Below are 18851 nucleotides of genomic sequence, written 5' to 3' on the forward strand. Positions count from 1 at the left end.
TAGGGTTTTGTTCAGTTCACATTTCCATTTCAGTCTTTTTGAACCATTCACTGAGGTTTCATAATACTGAATCTCTATATCTTTATCTGCAAAGTCAAAGTAGTATTCGGAACCACCTTTTTCAAACACAAATGTGAGACACTAAGAATATGGCATTGTCTTTTTATCCTTCTGTCTGGTGCTTTTCTACTCCTATGAGAAATTTGTGGTGTATTTTTGGGTATTCACACTTCCTGATTGTGCCAATGGCTTCAGACTCCTCCAGTTCCAGGGAGATGATATTTATATCTTTAATACATATAAGTCAAAACACTCTACTGCCTTCTCAACTCCCTTAGAGCTTTCACAGGTTTATAGGCAAAAAGGTCATCCGCCTTAGGCAAAGGAACCTGCCAGGCACTCTCCTGTTAAACCTTCACGGTTCTTTTATAGACATCCTGTTGTCATCTGGTCCTGCCTTTCTAGATGGGTAATCCTTCCTGGAGTATCCCAGAAATTGTTAAAAACACTTTTCTTCCTCGTTCGTGTGCAAACCTCACTGAACTCCAGCCTCGTGTGGAACTACGAAACTATGAATAGCCCAGCAGCATAAAGCTTTGAACCCTGTTACAGGTAGAAAAGTGTGCCGATCCCTTTCCTGAAATTTCCAGCTAGTAGCTGGGTTGCCAGAATAGCCTGTACTGAGAACCTGTTTTGTTTCAGAAAGCCTGAGAAAAAGTATGCAGCAATTAATCTGACTCTGGACAGCCAGGACTTGGGTCATCCATGTCCTACTGTGTAAGCCAGGGATAACAGCAATTTTTGTGAACAAAAATTATAGAGAGGACATTGTGGGGTTTTTTGGCTTGTTTTATTTTATGTGTGCTAGTGAGAGAAAATGTTGTCTTTCTAATGTAGCATTGGAAATGATTGCATCAGACACCATCTGCTGCTGATACCTGCATGCAACCTCATAGAGATACTGTGCTAGACCTTACTTAGCCTTCGAATTTAGAGGCAACATTGAGTCAAAACCTCCAGTGAGACTATGTTTGGTTTGTGCCTTCTGTCTTTTGAAGCAGTGCAGCAGAGGAGTGATCATTTGTCTGGGTCCTTGCAGCAGGCCTGCTTCTATCTGAGAATTGACGTGCATTTAGATTTTCTGTGTAGGTTGTGTTTTCCTTTAGCTATATTAGCTGTGACGATAATACGTAAGAAGTAGGGAAGTCTGTGCTTGGATCCTGGGCCACTGTTGAGAGCATCTGCCTCTGTGCTGAGGTTCACAGTGCTGGACCCCTGCAGGGCTACGGATCTTCTGCCTGGGACTGGGAGCGAGAGGAGTGGCGGCAGAGGCACCTTCATCAGATTCGTCACCCTGCTCCCCTTGCTCTAACAGCCACAATTCAGGCAAAATCGCAATTCGGGCACAGAACTGCTGGACTAATCCCTTTTTTCCTTTCCTTTCCTTTTAGAGAGACCATCTTTTGTGAAGAGACCAAGTAATTTGGCTGTAACTGTGGATGATAGTGCGGAGTTTAAGTGTGAGGCAAGAGGTGACCCAGTTCCTACAGTAAGATGGAGGAAAGATGATGGGGAATTACCAAAAGCAAGGTGCAGTACATGGAGTTACCTTTTTTATGACATCTAGCTTGGTATATGATGCACCCATTCAAGATTTGACAGCTGGCATTTCTTTTTCTTGAATGGAGAAGGCCTGGCTGATCTAACAAGACAATTCTAATACCGTTGAGCTCTGTTTGAAGTTATAATTTATATTGAAACTTAAGAATGGCTTGTTCTTAAGCTTTTGTGGTGACAACACATGACAAATACAACAAAAAATAACTAAGTTCAGTCAGTAATATCTGATACAGATTAATTCTTCACCTGAAGAGTCTTTTGTAATTACTAAAAGTTTTGGAGAATGTATAACAAGTAGTAAATTAAATTACAACATCAAGAAGAATGTATTGGAATTGCAATTGATATAAAATGTAGTCTGGTAATGTAGAAAGCTGCCTTGGTTATACATGTTTTTGTTACTAAGTTTCCAATTAATTTTTTTTTTCTGTTATTGCTCTAATGCAGCCAAAAAATAAAACACCTTATTAAAAAGAAATACATTCTGTGATAGATAGATTATTTATTTATTTACTTTGAATTCCCAATCATCAGTGAAAAACCTATTGTAGGAGGGGATTGAAAGAAGAAACCCTGTACCAATTGACTCCAGTCATCCAAATACAGCTTCCTGTTAATCTAGTCCATAGCTTTAATCAAAACTATAGCGTTTTTAAGAGAAAAATCTACTTCCCATAAGGAGAAACACATTGCCTGCATTATATAGAGTAGAGAAAAAAGGTGATGAAAGGAGAGGAAATGGTAAAAGGCGACATTGTTCTTTAAAAAAATTACTGAAAGAATTGTGATTTATCTTGACTTTCAAGCAATTCGGATCTTTTTAAGAACAATATTTTCTTTTCAACCACATAAGAAAAAATCCTTCATTCAGATGAAAAAATTATAAGGAGAATAATAACTATTATTACATTTACTTGTTAAAAGAGTTGTAACAATTAAAACATCTGCGTTAGAGCTTTACAATTGTATTACGCCAGTGAAATTCTACTGACATCAGTAAAACTGCCTCACATTGCAAATGAAATCAGGATAAGGTTTTCAAATATTTAGATACATTTTTTTGCTTTTAAAACTTTATTTTTATATTATCAATTTATAAGGATTTATACATATTTTTATTTCTAAGGGAAATGTGGGAAGAGAAATATTTGAAAGCAAACCCACCATATTTTTACCCTTTACAGAAATTGTACAAAGTTTTATTATTCCTATTCATTCTTTATAACTATGTATATTTAAAGATACGAAATCCGTGATGATCATACCTTGAAAATCCGGAAAGTTATGGCAGGAGACATGGGCTCATATACTTGTGTTGCAGAAAATATGGTTGGAAAAGCTGAAGCATCAGCAACTCTAACAGTTCAAGGTAAGAATGTTTCTTTACATAGTATTCTAACCTAGAATAAAGTTGATTTTTTTGCATGGTCACTTTATAGAGTTGCTCTACGCAGACTATTTGAGTCTATACACAACTAGTAGAGTTGCTACTTATGCAGGAACTCTATGCTGTGTTGTAAAACAAAAAAAAAAGCAAAAATATAAATTTGGTTTGAGTTGTATTCTTAAGAAATTGAAGCACTTCAGATGTAGGATTTTTTTGTAAGCGGTCTTTACAGTACTGGGATGGGAAACTGAATATGTTTTGAACTTCAGTGTGATCAGAATCGTGCCACTTACAATCTTTGTATCTGAAAGCCTAACAGAAAAAAGAAAACCAGTGTTACCAAACTACATTGTTTTATCCTGAAAAGAAAAAGTTATAAGTTCAAGTATCTTAATTTTTTCAATTAAGTATAGTAAAGAGGTAGTGAATGATAAATCTGTTTGTGTATCTTTTAATACACTAACCCAAACCACTGGAATTCCTGTTGCTTTTTCATTATAAAAGTGTATCGTAGCACTACTGTTTCTTTGTAAGATAAAAATTCAGTGGAACTCAGTGAACTGATATGTATAAAAATCCTTCATTGCCTTTATATACACAATCCAGATGTTCACTGTTCAGATAATCCCTCTCTTCCTTTCCTGGCTAGCAGATAGGCAATGATGTCATCCTGATGCTTTTTTCTAAGCACTGATCGTCCTTCTGTCCTTTTCTCTGTTTAGTGGGAATTAGTCATTTTGGAGTTCTGGGGAAGTATGGGCTTAAAAGTATTTTATTTGGTTACAGGCCTCGATTTTGACACATTTACTGTAACAGGAAAGGTCTTGTCCTTAACCTGCTCTCCTTTTTCCACTAGAAATATTTGGTGTCCCTAACATCTGTAGCTGTCAGGAAAATAGGAATTCTTTTGTTGAAGCTCTCATAAACCCAAGAATTTTTAGGTGTTCTGTTTTGTTAGTCACCGTGATGTTTATACATCAAAACTGATACCTTATGTTTGCAAAATAACCAGTTCTTATGCTCAGTGTTTTAGAATAAAAGATTAACACGTGAGCAGTAAGCACAGTTTATTCAAAAGAAAAAGACTGAATTATTTTTTAAATGGCGATTTGTTCTGAAGATCACGTCTTATATCAACTGTTAATCTTGTAAAATGTTAGTATTAAGAAAATCTGTGTTATGACTGGTTGAGCAGTCACATTTCTGGAAATAAGCTTTTGGTAGCCCTAATCCTTTGTAGTCCTACCCAAAATAACAAGCAAACACGTTCTTTTAATCCCATTTAGGTTAATGGTGCTACTTAGATGTAAAATGACATAAGTTTGTAAATGTTAGAGATCTAGAGTGAGATCTTCTGAATTTTGATAATAAAATGGTACTTTTAAGGAACATGATCATAACCTAAGTCTTGATGCAGCAAGATTCTTATTTTTTTAAGTACTTGTATTACACAGTAGATATTTACATTGTAACAGCTTTGCTCTGTGGATATTGTTATGGGATAATGTGTTTCCCAGTGTGAATGGATTACCTCCTGAGCAATTTGTCTGTACTAATGTCTTCATAGAAGGGATTGATGTGAGAAACTGTAATATATAAGGCCAATTTGTAGTTGGTAATGTAGTAAATTATGATCAAAATCCATTTATTAGAGTATCCAGGAGACCTAGTTTTATGGGAAGAAAAAAAAAAAAGACTGCTCTAGAAAACATGCATTTTACATTCAGATTTTTTTCACATTTTTCCTTCTTTTTCCTCCTTCTCCTCTTCATCCCTCCTCTTTCCTCTTGTTTAAAACACTTTTTTTTTTCATAAAGGGTCAGCTTTTTGACTATGCTTCATCTAGAGAGGTAGATTTATCTTCTTGGTTCAGTGTTAAGATGACATTGATCTGACTGTTCGTGGGCACACAGCTCTTGGAGGAGAATTTTTTTTTTCATATGAGTAGTGGTTTTTCTGGGTAGTTTAAGGAATGGAAATGACAAGTCTCTTCTGTGCTTTTGTTAATTGTCATGTGATGTGTTGACTGTAGGGATTAATAAATGTGCATTCTGCTATGCCAAATAGAGTTATTTCTGTTACATCTTTGTAAACAGGGGGCTGTGTTACAAATCATGGCCTCAGAAGTTACACTCGCCTCTGTGTAGACTGGTTATATTCAGCAAAGGACAAAGAGGGGTTTTTGCTTGGTTTTGTCTGAGTTTGGGGGTTTTTTGTGGGGGGTTGTTTTGAGTTTTTTTCCCCCTCAGTATCTCAGCGATAAGTTGTGGTGTTTGCATGCCAGACTACGTACTCCAAGAAATAATATGAGAGTTGTTAATGGAAACCCCAGAAGATGCATGTCTGCGTAAGGAAAGGGGCAGTCATCGTCTGTCAAGTGTCTGTACGGTGGAACTGCTGTACTGAATGAAAGATGGCACACAGCAGAAAGGTCTGTAAGCAGTGCTCTTGGGGCCACTGCTCGGGTGTGAGAGTTGGTAGCACTGCTAAGAAGAGGACATACCCTCCTCTATACTCATCATTTTTCAGGCCTCAAGCACTCTGATTGACCTGTGTATGTTCTGCACTATAGAGGGTTATCTAGAACATTAAAAAGCGGAGCATCCAACACCGGGGCTAATGGAGATACCTAGGTGTCAGGGATGTGTTGATGAAAGGTGGCGAGTAGCTAACCTGGTGTCTCAGCAGAGAGCCGCCCTGGATCTGGCAGTATTATTGCCTCCAGGTCAGCTCTGACCCTACTTGATCTAGCAGGTGTTGGAGTGCATAGTGCACGCCCCGCAGTGCTCCCTCTCTCAGGAAAACTGCACAGCGCTGCCTCTGAGCTAGGCGAATGGGCCCAATCTGTGTCCGTGGACTAGGAACTCTCAGCTCAGATAGTTCAACTGTATATAATAGGATGCTAACTGTAGAATATAGAAAAGAGGGGAGGGAATATCAATTCCATTTTAATGTTCTTCCTGCTCATGGCACCAGCATCACAGATTCTGATTCTTGGAATCACTATTTTCCTTTATACAGACTCCTAACTTTGGGGATTATAAGTGTTTCCTGTGTGAAGTACAGATGCTGTATTTTTATTGCGAATTCAGTCATATTCTTAAACCAAATTTGGCGTTCTGTATTGACATAGAAGTTTGAACCCTTCAGTTAGTCTTCTACTATTGCAGCTTAAAAGCTTTTCCATCCTTGAAACTGTTTGTCAAGTTATCTTATTTCCTCCTTGGAAAATTAAATAGTTAAGAAAATGTAATCCTGCTGTTGTTTGCATTTTCCTAAAATTAGAGTGTCTCAATCCACTGTTTTCATTTTGTAGCAATGTGTAGTGCATACGTAAGGCATCCAGAGACATTGCTAAATACATGTGGAAGCATTTCATTCAGGATATGATTAATTATTAAATAAATACCTCAGTCAATACAAACTGCCAGGAAGCAGCCCAGAGTACAATACGTTATATTTTACCAAGCAGCTGATGTGCTCCAGAAAAGGAAAACAATGGCCAAAAGTGCATCTCTGGAACCAGTAGATTTCTCTCTTGCTCTAGCACTAAGCAAGTCGGATATGTTTATGTGTATGTACTTAATATATATGCAAGATGCGTTTCATGTTTTTGTGGAGATTTCTATTATGTGATTTGCTTAGTTTTATGCCTGAAGCAGGACTGCAGAAATTATAATATTATATATTTCATTATTATATATATAATTGAAGCCCATGTTCCTAAGACACACAAAATTACCGAAAATGCCTGCCTCAGAACTTCAGTTCTAAAAGAGAATTAATTTTACCTTTAATGCAAGTAGAAGTAGGGCTTCTTCAAGAATCTGCAAATTTCACATTTAATCATAAAAATGCTTTTAAGTAAATCTAACAACCAAAGGTTTTACATATTTTCCCCTACTTCCATTTGCTTCACTCCCATTTGCAGTACTTTAATTAGGCTTTTTTAACATCTACTTTTATAATAAGTTTATAATTTATGCTGAAACGAGCTTTACTCTCTGATACAAGCAGAAATTATGACTCCAGTGGAAATCCTGCTATACAGTTGGCCAAGAACCATTATAGCAATGACAGTGTAGTTGCTACTCAGCAGGAGTTAAAAGAGAAACAGGTCAAGTAGGTCGGTTGACTTGAGGACTTCACAAGAATAATACCAACACTGCGGCTGTTGGTGACTGTCGGTTGGTCACCAGCAGGTTGGTAGTGAGCAACAATCCTCAAACTTCGAGTTCTTCTTAACTCTTCTTCCTCAAGCAGTGGCTCTGGAGGAACTCGCAATACTTGTTACAGTGCCCTACCTAATACGCATCTAAACATGCAGCAGCAGTGACTGAGTTGTAAAATGTAAATTTTGCCATTCAAAGGCACTAAACATATTCGGTGTTAATCAGTTTGGCAGGAAAACAAGAAGAATTCCTATGGAAATTACGCTGGCCAATTCATATTTTACAGTGGTGATCTTTGATATCAAGGTTTTTTAGCTTGTGATGTCATTAATTTTAGGGTTAACAGCTTGTCTGCAAAGTGGATAGTGAGCAGAACTTTTGATAAGTGACTTCTGGCTGTGATTTTGCTGTACTAGTCAACTGACAAGGAATTTTAAGCTGAAAAGGTGGCACATGCTTCAGGTCTGGAGTTTCCTCCTCCTTCCACCCCCTCTTTGTTCAAAATAGCTTCAAGGCACAAAAGACATCTATTTGATAAGGCTTCTGGGTAGGGCTGAGAATACCACCTCAAATGAAAAGGAATAGGATTTGCTCTTTTATGTGTCAGATACCATATAAATGTTTCCACTGTGTTGGGCCGCTGGTACACATTATAAGTTGGTTGTAAATGTAATTGCTCTATAGGCGTTTGAGCCTCCTACATTAAAATAACAAAGACAAAATTCAGATTTTTATGGGATTACAAAAATGCTATTGAGGTATATGGTGGTTATTATGTGTTGCAGTGAATGCTTCATAGTATCATGGGTGAATTTAACCACTTGAATTTTAAAACTAGGATTTGGATTTAAATCTGAACTTGTCTGCATGGTCTCTCTTTAAGTCAGTATTTCTCCTTTTGAAAGAACTAATTTTAGGCGATATTCTGTCTTCAGTCACCATGAAAGAGGAAGGAAGAATAGTGATTGTCCTATGAACTTCAGGATTTTTTTAATTAATAAACTATTGGCAGGATGAGTGAGGGAAACCATCTCTTGTGATTTGTATAGTTTAGAGAGACAGCCCTTTCTCCCGTAATGACTGCTGTAAACTGACAGCACTTCAGATTTCTATCGAGGATCTGAGGAGTTTGACTGCCACCTATTTCTTGTGAAAGAATATAAATCTTAAAAGTTAATCAGAAGGAACTGAGGAAGCTGCCTGAAGAAGAGATTAGTGCCCTGAAGGTGCTTGTTCTACTGATGCAAGTGATGAACACTAAGATTCCTGAAGCATTTCTAAAATACAGGAAAATGAAGGAATCACTAGATATTTCATCAAAATTTAAAAAAAAAAAAAAGATTTATAGTTGCTTTAGATCTATGTAGCATATTTTAATAAATAACTGCTTCTATGGTTTTTAAGTTTTTAAATGGAGTTTTATTTTTTTACATAGAGTCTCACAACAGTGACAGCAATTGCTTACAGGGAAATAACACTTTAAAACTTTTGAGATTCCTTCCTGCAATTTAGTACTTTGAAACAAGGACTTGAAAAAGATGTTTCTGAACAAGTAGAACGGAAGGAGTCCAAATAATTTGGAGAAACATTGCTACAAAAGTAAGTTGAAGCTAGCGGCTTTCTCTTGCTTAAAGGGTTTTATTTACTGTAAAGTTCTTAAAAATTCTACCTTTTAATCACTTGCTGCAGAGAATTGAAGAAAGTAGATTTGTGTAGCATACTTCAGCACTCTATTAAAAAGTAGCAAAGAAAATCTGAAGACTGTTTTCTAGTGCCTGCAATTTCGTAAATCCCATGGCTAGGGAAAAATCAATTGTTTTCGTATCAGGCTTCACTGTTGCAGACTTTATTTTGTGACTGCTGTTCTAAAGATAATATTTCAATAATTCTGTCTTTGGAATAGACGAAGTGGAATTTTACTACAAGTTGTTGAGTTTGCAGATTTTTGGTTTTATGTATAAAATTAAATAGAGTGCAAGGAATAATAATTTTAATTGGTTGTTCAGTAAACAGTACTTCTGCTATATGTTCATTCTGAAATAAACTTAGGCTTTATTAAATTACGCTAAACATCCATAAAAAGGTAATGCACACTTTATTTTTGCCTTGTTTATAGCCTGTAAGTGATTTTCATAAAGACTATACAGTGATTATACTGCACTCTCTCATTTTTGTTAGTTTACATGCATCATTAAAATCGGTCGTCTCTGAATTGGTTCTTGACAAAAAAAATGCTGACTTATAACAACAGTGCATTCAAACATTATTTTAATAAGCTGTTTTGAGTACCATTTGTTACTATGAATTATGTTTTGTTTGAACGCTAAAATATTTTATTGTTAACTGCTGAATAACACTCAAGAACTGGTAATAAAGAATCTTGCAGTCTTTATATGTGAACTAGATCGCCTAGTAGGCTCAGTATCGGAGCCTTACTATCAGAAGAAAAGAACGTCTTCTTCAGGTTAAACTGCTAAATACCAATTATGCTCACCTTATTTTCTGCAGGAGGTATCTGCATGCTCCTCTTGTCCCTATGACCCCACATTAATTCCCAAAGTTTGGGGTGAATTTTTTTTTTCCCCATTTAAGTATAGAATCGGATGAGGGGATTGACAAACAAAAAAATAAAGCTGTCTGGATGGACAACAGGTTGCTTGTCTTGTTCTCATAAATGTCCTATGCTCTCTAAACACAGCATTGAAGGGGCTTCTGTTCTCTTTGCACCTTTCAGTGGCATAATGAGAGCCCCCTTAGGACTGGCATTGCCTCAAATTAAACAGCCGCTCTCTCTTTTGACACAGTTAAGCTAGCACATTGATACTTGGGTCTCAGTACAGAGGAAGAAGTCACCTGAGAGTTCTGCTGTGGTCCAGTCTTCCACCAGCAAGGTCTGATCGCCTTTTCTGTACCTCTTCCTTCAGAGTTCTTGGGTGTTCAGATCTTGTCAGATTTTTTTCCTCGAAGAGTATGACTAACATAACTAAAGACTAAGCCTCAAAACATGTTTGCTAATATCCCTAGACCATCGTAGCTGCAGCAACACTTTTGTTTCAGACTACCAGCAATTTTTGATAGCATTATCGTCTTTTGGCAGAGGTGAACCACTGCTTCAGTGTATGAAAATCAGGCTGAATGTCCCTGAATTTTTTAATTTTATTTTATTTTTGCACATTGTGTTTACTTCCTTAAGCAACTTGTTCCCTTTTCTACCTCCATCACAGTAAAAATTCCCGGTACCTGATGGATACTCTGTCTTGTATAGAATTCTTATATGTTGTATTTTTTCCTACCTATAATTAAAATTTGTTAATATGTCACCGTTACCTTCCTGTAACATTATTACAATGTAAGTTCAGGTATTAGTGTCCCATATGTAGACTTGGGTTGTCTCTATGTGGGGGGTGTGGTGTCCGCATAAAAAGAAGTCCAGATTTCTTTTGAAATAGTGTTTGTTTCAGTTGACAGTAGTCCTTACTGAGTATTGCATGCCCAAAATAACATTTTTTAATGATCAAAAGTTACTGCACTGTAGAGATTTATTGTCCTTCCATTTTTAGTGTGTGTCTGGTATCCATTGATCATGGGGCTTTGGCCACTTTTCACAAATAGCTTAACTTATTATAAGAAGGTTGCTATGGATTTCAAGTACTTCTTTCCAAGAAGAAAACTGTGCTATTGTAAACAGCTGGGAAGAAAATTCCCCTCCGTTTCCTCTTCAGCTCTACTATCTTTTAGTGTAAGTCAAAAAATGCAGTAGGAAGCTCCTAAGAATTCTTCAAATAGTATCCAGCTATCATCATCTTTTTGTACTTCTGCACAGCTTATTTAAAATTCATCTATCTTTTTTCACTCTTTTAAAAGGCTTTAGTATAAATATTTGTTGCCACGACTACTTAGATTGCAGCAGTGCCCAAAATTACCTCAGTTCTTTTTAAACACAGGGGAAGACAACTCTTCTCCGAAAAGAGAAGCCTGGGAAACAGGACTCCACAGTTTACTGCATTACTCTAGTTTTTAAATAGATGGAATTAGACTTGTCGTAAGTGTGCTCTCTAAATTGCATTTGGTTTATAGAATGGTTTAGGAGGACCCAGAGCAAGGAAGGGGGAGGGTAGACTAGGAGAGAAACTTCTGGAAGACCTTAAATCCCTCTCTCCCTCTCTCTGTCTTCTAACCCCCATATTTCAGATTTCTCTTGTCACCTCAAGGCAATGAGTACAGGATTTATAAACGTTTTAAACTGCATACTACATGTATTAACCTGGGAAGTGCTACTTTTTAAAACTACACTGCAAAGTCTATTTCCACATTTTTTATATTTGTCGTAGAAATCTTCACTGACTCCTGCAGAAGGAAGGATTATGAACTTTCTTATTTTGTAGCTAGTATCAGCAAAATCAGTTGCAAATCAAAAAATCTCATGTGAGTACATTTTACACACTGTTCTCTTCCCACAAATTTTTGCAGTAGGTTCCTCCCCCACATGCGTATACAAACACACACACGCTTGTGAAGCCCTTTTCATCTTGACTTTTAAAATGTTTTAAAGGGAAGATTCATTAGCCTGCTGTGAAGCAGACGTTAAGATAATGTAGTTCCACTACTGAGACACAGCTGAGATAGAGACAGATTTTACTGCCCAGCCCCATCAATTAGACTTGAGAAGGGAAACACTTCTCAGCCTAAATTAAATCTCAAAATGGCCAGAAATCCATAAGGAGTCAATGCCATTTGGTAGCTCTTGAAAACAGAATAGCACCCAAGCAGGAGGTTTGGTTAATGCACAGCTCTTGTGCTATTTATCGGCAGAGGGTGGAGTTTAAGCCACCAAAGAGAGTAGAGAAGCTTAGTGACATTTTAATGCTGATAATGAAACCGACAAACTGTTGAAACAAATTACTTGTTGCTCGCACCGCAGAGCTGAGAACAGATACCTTCCTGCTTACTTCGTTGATTTTGAATCCGTGGCACTTTAAGTTGATCTCTAAAATTGATTCTGGCGTTGATGATGTTGAACTGTCAGGCTGCGTGTGTTGCGACGTACGTGTTTAGGTACATGTTCTAAAGCCATATCCTCGCCTGTGTCTCTCCCTGGTATGTGTACCAGCTCTAAATGCACTTAAATTTTCAAGGCTTTATTTGTACTGTCAGCACCAAGGAGCAAAACTTGCCTTTTTTGTCGTCAGGCCACTTTCTCCTAGAGCACGTTAGCTCTCCTGAGTACACACAGGCACCTGCCCTTTTTCTCTGGGTCAAGAGGCGCAAGCTAAATCCAGCCTGCCAGGCATGTGGGCTGTGCTGAAAATGAGAGAATATATTCTGCCCTGCATGGTCAGCGTGAGTGTCGTGGTGATGTGGCTACCAGGTTTCCAGACTGCAGCTGTCTCGTGGCTGCTGGCTCGGGGTGCAGCCGGGTAAGTGCCCAGGGAGAAGTGCAGCTGGCAGCCCACCGGTACCCTGCGAGTGGCACTTTCGTGCAGGGCACAGACTCCAGCCAGCCTGTTTCTAAGTTACTGCCCACCATGTGACAAGTCTTCACTATTCAGACAGAAGAGGGAATGTGGGTCAACTGTAAACAAAAAATAAATAAATACAAATAAAAAATAATGTAGTTGGGAAGTATGTTGAGGAACATAGCAGCTAATTGATATGAGATTTCCCCCTTATTAACTTTTCTGTGCATGAACCTGAAGCGTTGTTACAGGTTTCTAAGTTTCCACTACTTCTAAAGGTGATCTTACTATCAGAAATATTTTTCCTAATACTCAGTCAACTGCGTTCTTTCTTAATTTCATTCTCCTACTCACAGTACCATTACAGAAAACAATTATGCTGTTTCTTTTCCAATCAGCTAGATTTCTATCTTCTTGCCTTTGGTAACTTTGAAGTTACGATAGTCACTTGTTCCTTTAAACTTAAGAACTGCTGATCTGACACATCAGCAGCAATCCAAAACAGAATTTTTCCAGTCATCATAAATGTAATAAACCATGATCACTCCCTGGCTGGGGGTTTGGAATTACAAGTCATCACTTTTGATTTGAAACATCAGAAATCTCATGTAAACATTTTGCCTCAACTATATGGCTGTGGCATGCTTGGCGCCAGACTGTTAGACCTTTCCTCAGAAGTTTGTACTGCACTGTATCACACTTCATGTTCCGGGACTACACACTGTGAAAGCACTCATGGTGAGTAAGGGTGTCCCAGTCTGGTCTTACATGAATGTGAATTTTAGCAGAAAATCTGGGAAAATATGAATTATTTATATATGTACCTAGACCTCAAGAAGTGACAGCTGAAAATAGAGAGACCAATGAGGAGGAAAAGTGATATACCCCAGTTCTTTTGTAATGTACCTGCTGTCATTTTCCCATATTTTTCACAGGTTGAAGCCAGGAGACAGCTGAATGGCAGCGTTAATATTTTTTCAGAACAAGAAATTTTGGCCTTTGTTTATTTCTCTGTAGAAGGTGATACTTTCCACAAATGACTGCAGAGAGATGTGCATATGAAGGATATTGGGTGTTTCAGATTGATAAGAACAAATAGCCTACAAATCACTAGATAGGAAATGAAACATGGTACATTGTCTTAAACTATCTCCCTTAATAATAGTTTTTGCAAAACATCAACATAAATATCTGGTAGTCATGTTGCAGAAGGGCATTCAATGGTCCTTGTTCAGATACTTGAAGGTAAAAAGTAGTTAATTAGATTTCAGAGTTTAGCAGGCTTAGCAATGAAACATATGTATGAACAGAAGACGTTGGCAGCTTTTTGGCTGAGTTTTTGTTTGGAATTAGAGAAGGAATTGGAAAATACAATTGTTCAGAATGTCTTTATTTTTTTTAAGGAGTAGGCAGTCAGAGTGTGACCAGTTTGCTAAATGTACTTAAACTCTCACATTTCCTCTGCCTGTAACTCTAGTATCCAAATTTTCTGTACCCACTCATTTCAGACAGAGGTTATAAACAGTGGGTTTCTCACCCACTCATTTCATACCGAGATTATAAACAGCTGAGTTTCAGCCATTCTGTAGAACTGCAATGCTCCATGACAGATAATGTAGCTACCTCTATACTATCTCTGTTGCTAGCTCTGGAGTTTCTCCTCTTGCACTGTCTAGTCCCTACCTGACCAACCACATCGGAAATGCCTGCTCCCGAGCTCTGCTGTCTCTTCCAGCACATAGACTCATACTCCCATCTCCTACCAGCTGGTTTCTACAACCAATATTCAACCTCTGATATTTTTCACTTGAACTGGGATTAATGTTTCACAAAATTAATTGAAAGTAATCTAAATTTCATTGTGACTGCCATTTCCTAGATTAGTCATATGGCCAAGGATTTATACTGAAGCTGAAGATTGTATATGAGCTTCATTGTTGTATGTAATTATTGGCCTGAAGATTAGGATTGTTTTGTTTCTCTGGTGTAGAATTATACTTTCTTGCTTCCTTTGTATAATAGTCTCTATGGGTGTCAAGCAGTCCTTGAAGACGTGAAGATTTTCATTTAAATAATCAAAAATGAAACACATTGAGCTTAAATCGAAAGTATTCAGCTTGTGTCAGCTGAATAACAAGATATCTTCTGAGCACCTGGAAGGTATTCATAAATAGTAATAGTCAGAACAATAGTTAATGAGTATTTAATATGCAGAACTAAATACTGTTTAGTAATTAAGTAGCACCTCAAATCTCAGGATCTCTTTTATTAGTGTAAATGAATGAAAATTTCTGTAATTTGACTCTGAGATAGATAATTACTACCACAGATTTCAAGAATAGGGTACTTGAAGTTTATAGCTTGTCCAATATCAGACTAAGAAATAGACACAACCCTGTACTATTTAATTATAAATATGAGGAAACCAGTGAGTTACAGAGAAACACTGGATCAACATTTGCATTCATTTGCAATGCATTCACCTGCATTCACCAGAAGAATTACGAAATGTGTTATTTAGAGATGTAGGCATTACACACAGTATGTTGAGGTCTCATATGTACCTGTGGGGAAGGGCTGAGAGAATGGTGCTTGCACAGCTTGCAGGAGAGGTGGCTTCGGGGGGGACATAACAGCAGCCCCCAATACCTACAGGGAGGTTGTCAGTAAGACAGAGCCAGGCTTGTCACAGTGGTGCATTGTGGGAGGACAAGAGACAATGGATTTAAGTTGAAACAAGAGAGATCGAGGCTGGATATGAGGAGAAATTTCTTCACTGGGTGGACAGTCAAGCAGTGGAGCAGGTTATCCAGAGAGGCTGTGCATTCTCAGTCCTTGGAATTTTCAAGACCCAACTGGATCAAGCCCTGTGCAACTTGGTCTGACCTTGTAGCTGACCCTGCTTGAGCAGGAGGTTGGACTAGAGATGTCCGAGGTTGCTTCCAACCTGATTATCCTATGACCCTACAAAACTACATCTGTCAAATACAATAGTTGCTCCATTAACATCTGGCAACTATACTAGTCTGTAGTTTAAGTCCTAGAACTGCAAATTCCTACTCCTGTGAGTGGATTTAATGATACCAATAGTCCCAGTGAGGTTGATAGGATTGCTGGCAAGAATAAGACATTAAAAGATCACGTCACTAGTCTGGAAACCACTTTTCTTTTGCTTTTTGTTCAGTGACTGGACACGTCTTCCCTGAAAAACCTCACACGTCAAGGAAATTATTTGAAAGGCAAAAATAGTATTCCTTTGGTATTTGTGGTTTTACATGCTAACTTCCTGTTTTTATGAGCAGGTTATTCCCCCTAATTGTCATGTGAAAAGCCCTTAACACAGGGAAAATTAATTTACTTTATAATTGAAATTGCTGTCAAATAAAATGTGCCATAATAGAGGAAAAACGATTTACTTCTCAATTTTAGTAACCTTAGATATCAATAGGATGTAAATCAAACTAAGAAAGTGGCCTTTCTTGTAGTTGTTGCTATTATTGTTGTTCTTTTAAACCACATGATTTCTCTCTGACAGAACTGTTTAAATTTTTCAGTGAAATTTCACCTTTTACCCTTGCCACGGATTTGCAACCAATGTGATGCCCTGTTTCTACAGGGATTTATTTTCATGTATCAGTATCCCCTCTGTTTTTACAGGTGGGCAAAAAAATACATTTGTTTGACAGGGTTATTTTGACCTACAATAACAAAACCGTCTGGTAAAAAGAAAAGTGGAAATTCAGCACTTACAAGTTAATTTAATTTGTAGAAATGTAATTGAGCAATCAAGACAGATTTCTATCTGTTAGAAATATTCAAGTGAGCTTTCAGTAGAGGGCTTAGGCAGCTTTGCATTGCTACCAAGAAGGCTGAACTTTTCTCTTTTTGGCACTACTCAAGTAACGGAAAATTGGTAATTTAGAGTTGCTTCCTCTGTGCAAGAATTGCATCCCATTAAGTCTCTTATCAGGCTATTTCATGTAGAATATGAGTTGTGTTTTATGGAGAAGCATTTCTAATTCCAGAGCAGGTCAGACTGTAATTGCAAGTTTAGTAGAGAGCTTTTCAGTTAAAAAGGAGTGGTTTCTGGGTAATATACTTACACACAATCAAGAGTAGCTAGGAACTGAGTCCTGGGGACGAGCATATTTCTCTCAGGAATTCTTGTGTATCATTTCTTGGCCACTTCTCTTACAAATCATAGACTTGCAGATAATCTGAGCAGAATAATGCACACTGATTTTCTCTTTGAGAAATACTGAACCCACACACTTAAAGAAGGCTAATGTACATCCAGAATACTTCCTTAAAATTGAAACTCAAATCTTTCAAAAATGGTAATTTCAACTTCCTCTGTTTGGGATTATTTCCTAAAAAAATGTCTCTAATAACATAAAACCTAAATTCTCTATATGATCTGGTTTTGGCACATTCAGTTGCAGCTTCTTGGCTTCAACATGATCCAAATTCCAATATTATATCTGATTCTTTTTCTGCTTCATTTTCATAATACACCTGGAGTCCTCTGTATTTATTTGAACAGTAAGCCAGTATTCCTCATGCCTAATGAATGTTGGCAGACTGGATGTTATTAGTTTCCATGTGTTTTGTCAGAGGGTGGTGTATTGCAGGTGCTTACCTACTCAATATGAAAGTGTACCCTGCTGAACAATAGTTGTTTCACTCTCAACACAAAACGATAAGACCAAAGTGTTGTAGGGCTTGGTATTTGTAACATGCATTAAAAAAATTCTATATTTTTGGACTTTTACTGTAATTATCTTATACCAACTACCCTTTTTTGACTGATGTTTTTTTGTCAGTATCTGTGTATATTTTCGAAATGCATGATTTTTACATTTTCATTTTCAATCTGTTCTTTCGATTAGTGATATGTGGTTGGAATGCTTTCTAACACGCCTTTCTTTTATAAGCAAAGTTAGCCTGCCAGGATCTGTGCCATTTCAAAGTTTATGAAAATTTTCAACTATGGGTGAAAGATCACTGAATATTAGATAATTTACCACTGACAATTTCTGTTGAAAAATCTAATATTTTGCAATAAATCTCTGGTTTTGAATATTTTAGTGAAATTGAGGGGTGGGGGGGAAGAAAAGGGTTAAGAATCTTTTCAAATTAATTTTAATTGTGGTTTAGTTTGCATTTGCAATTTAATAGTGAGCATTATGACCTTGATACAGCGATCTTATACTAAAGAGATTGGTGTGTGGGCTAAATGCCTCAGCATATTATTAATTTTTTAATAAACTTCCTTTGTAATAGCTATTAGCCTCAGAAAAGTATTTTCCATTTGTAGATGTTTGGATGCTTTAGAAAGAGTGTAAATGTCACTGTTCCATTTCAACAGTGTTGCAGATTGATATTTACTGGAAATTTCAAGTTAATTTTACCATGGAAAGCTCTTGATGCAGAGAAATAATGATAATATGAAAAAAAAAATTTACTCAAGTTTATACAACAGTTCATTGGAAAGGCTTAGAGTAGAACCCCAGTTGCCTGACCATTATTTCAGTCTGTTACCCATTTTTCTCTATAGCCTGCTTTCAGCATTTGATAGACTTCTGCTTAAACATCAAATAAAAAATACGTGGTTCAATATTTTAAACCTATTTTTCATATATCAGAATATATGTGTACTTTCTAAGGTCCTTACCAAGGGTCCTTTTTATTTTTTTTTTTTAATTTTGCTTTATTCTTTGGTCTGTTTCATGTCTATTCAATTTTATTTATTCCATGTTTTCTTTTTGTTTTGTTTTTGTTTTTAGTTGTGTCTGGTAAGTTGAAATTTTATTGGCCATCTTCTAGTCATCGTATCACTGTGACGGGAACTTCTCCTCCCCTTCCCATCCATCCCCTTCCATGTCCTTCAACCAGTCAGCTCCCATCTTTTACTTGTTATTGACAAGACACATCGCACAGAATAAATTCTGCATGAAGTATGGGTAACTTAATGGCAAAGAGAAAGGTAATGGGTTGCTAACTTTCTGTCTGTTTTTATCTGATGAAACGAGTCAAATCATAATGTCTTCTTTCTTCAGTGACTGCATTAGCTGAACTTCAAAGTGTTTTATAAAAAATTATTTTTGTTTTAAAGGCCTCAAGGATAGAAGTTGTTCTTTCCTTAAGTGGATTATTATTTCAGCATCTTTTACAGTACATTCATCGCATAGCACACGTATGTGACCCAAGGTGCAA

At 37.1% G+C, this 18851-nt stretch overlaps 1 protein-coding gene across 1 annotated transcript in view; it reads left to right on the forward strand.

The window, feature by feature from the left end:
- The window catches only part of ROBO1 (roundabout guidance receptor 1), a 540394-nt gene that overhangs the window by 453881 nt on the left and 67662 nt on the right, over positions 1-18851 (forward strand). The window contains exons 6-8 of the mRNA XM_075170312.1: positions 1452-1590; positions 2862-2989; positions 18422-18430. Of these exons, the coding sequence (XP_075026413.1) occupies positions 1452-1590; positions 2862-2989; positions 18422-18430 (276 nt within the window). The remainder of the gene's footprint in view (positions 1-1451; positions 1591-2861; positions 2990-18421; positions 18431-18851) is intronic.

Source organism: Calonectris borealis, chromosome 1, assembly GCF_964195595.1.
Source record: "Calonectris borealis chromosome 1, bCalBor7.hap1.2, whole genome shotgun sequence".
NCBI lineage: Eukaryota > Metazoa > Chordata > Aves > Procellariiformes > Procellariidae > Calonectris > Calonectris borealis.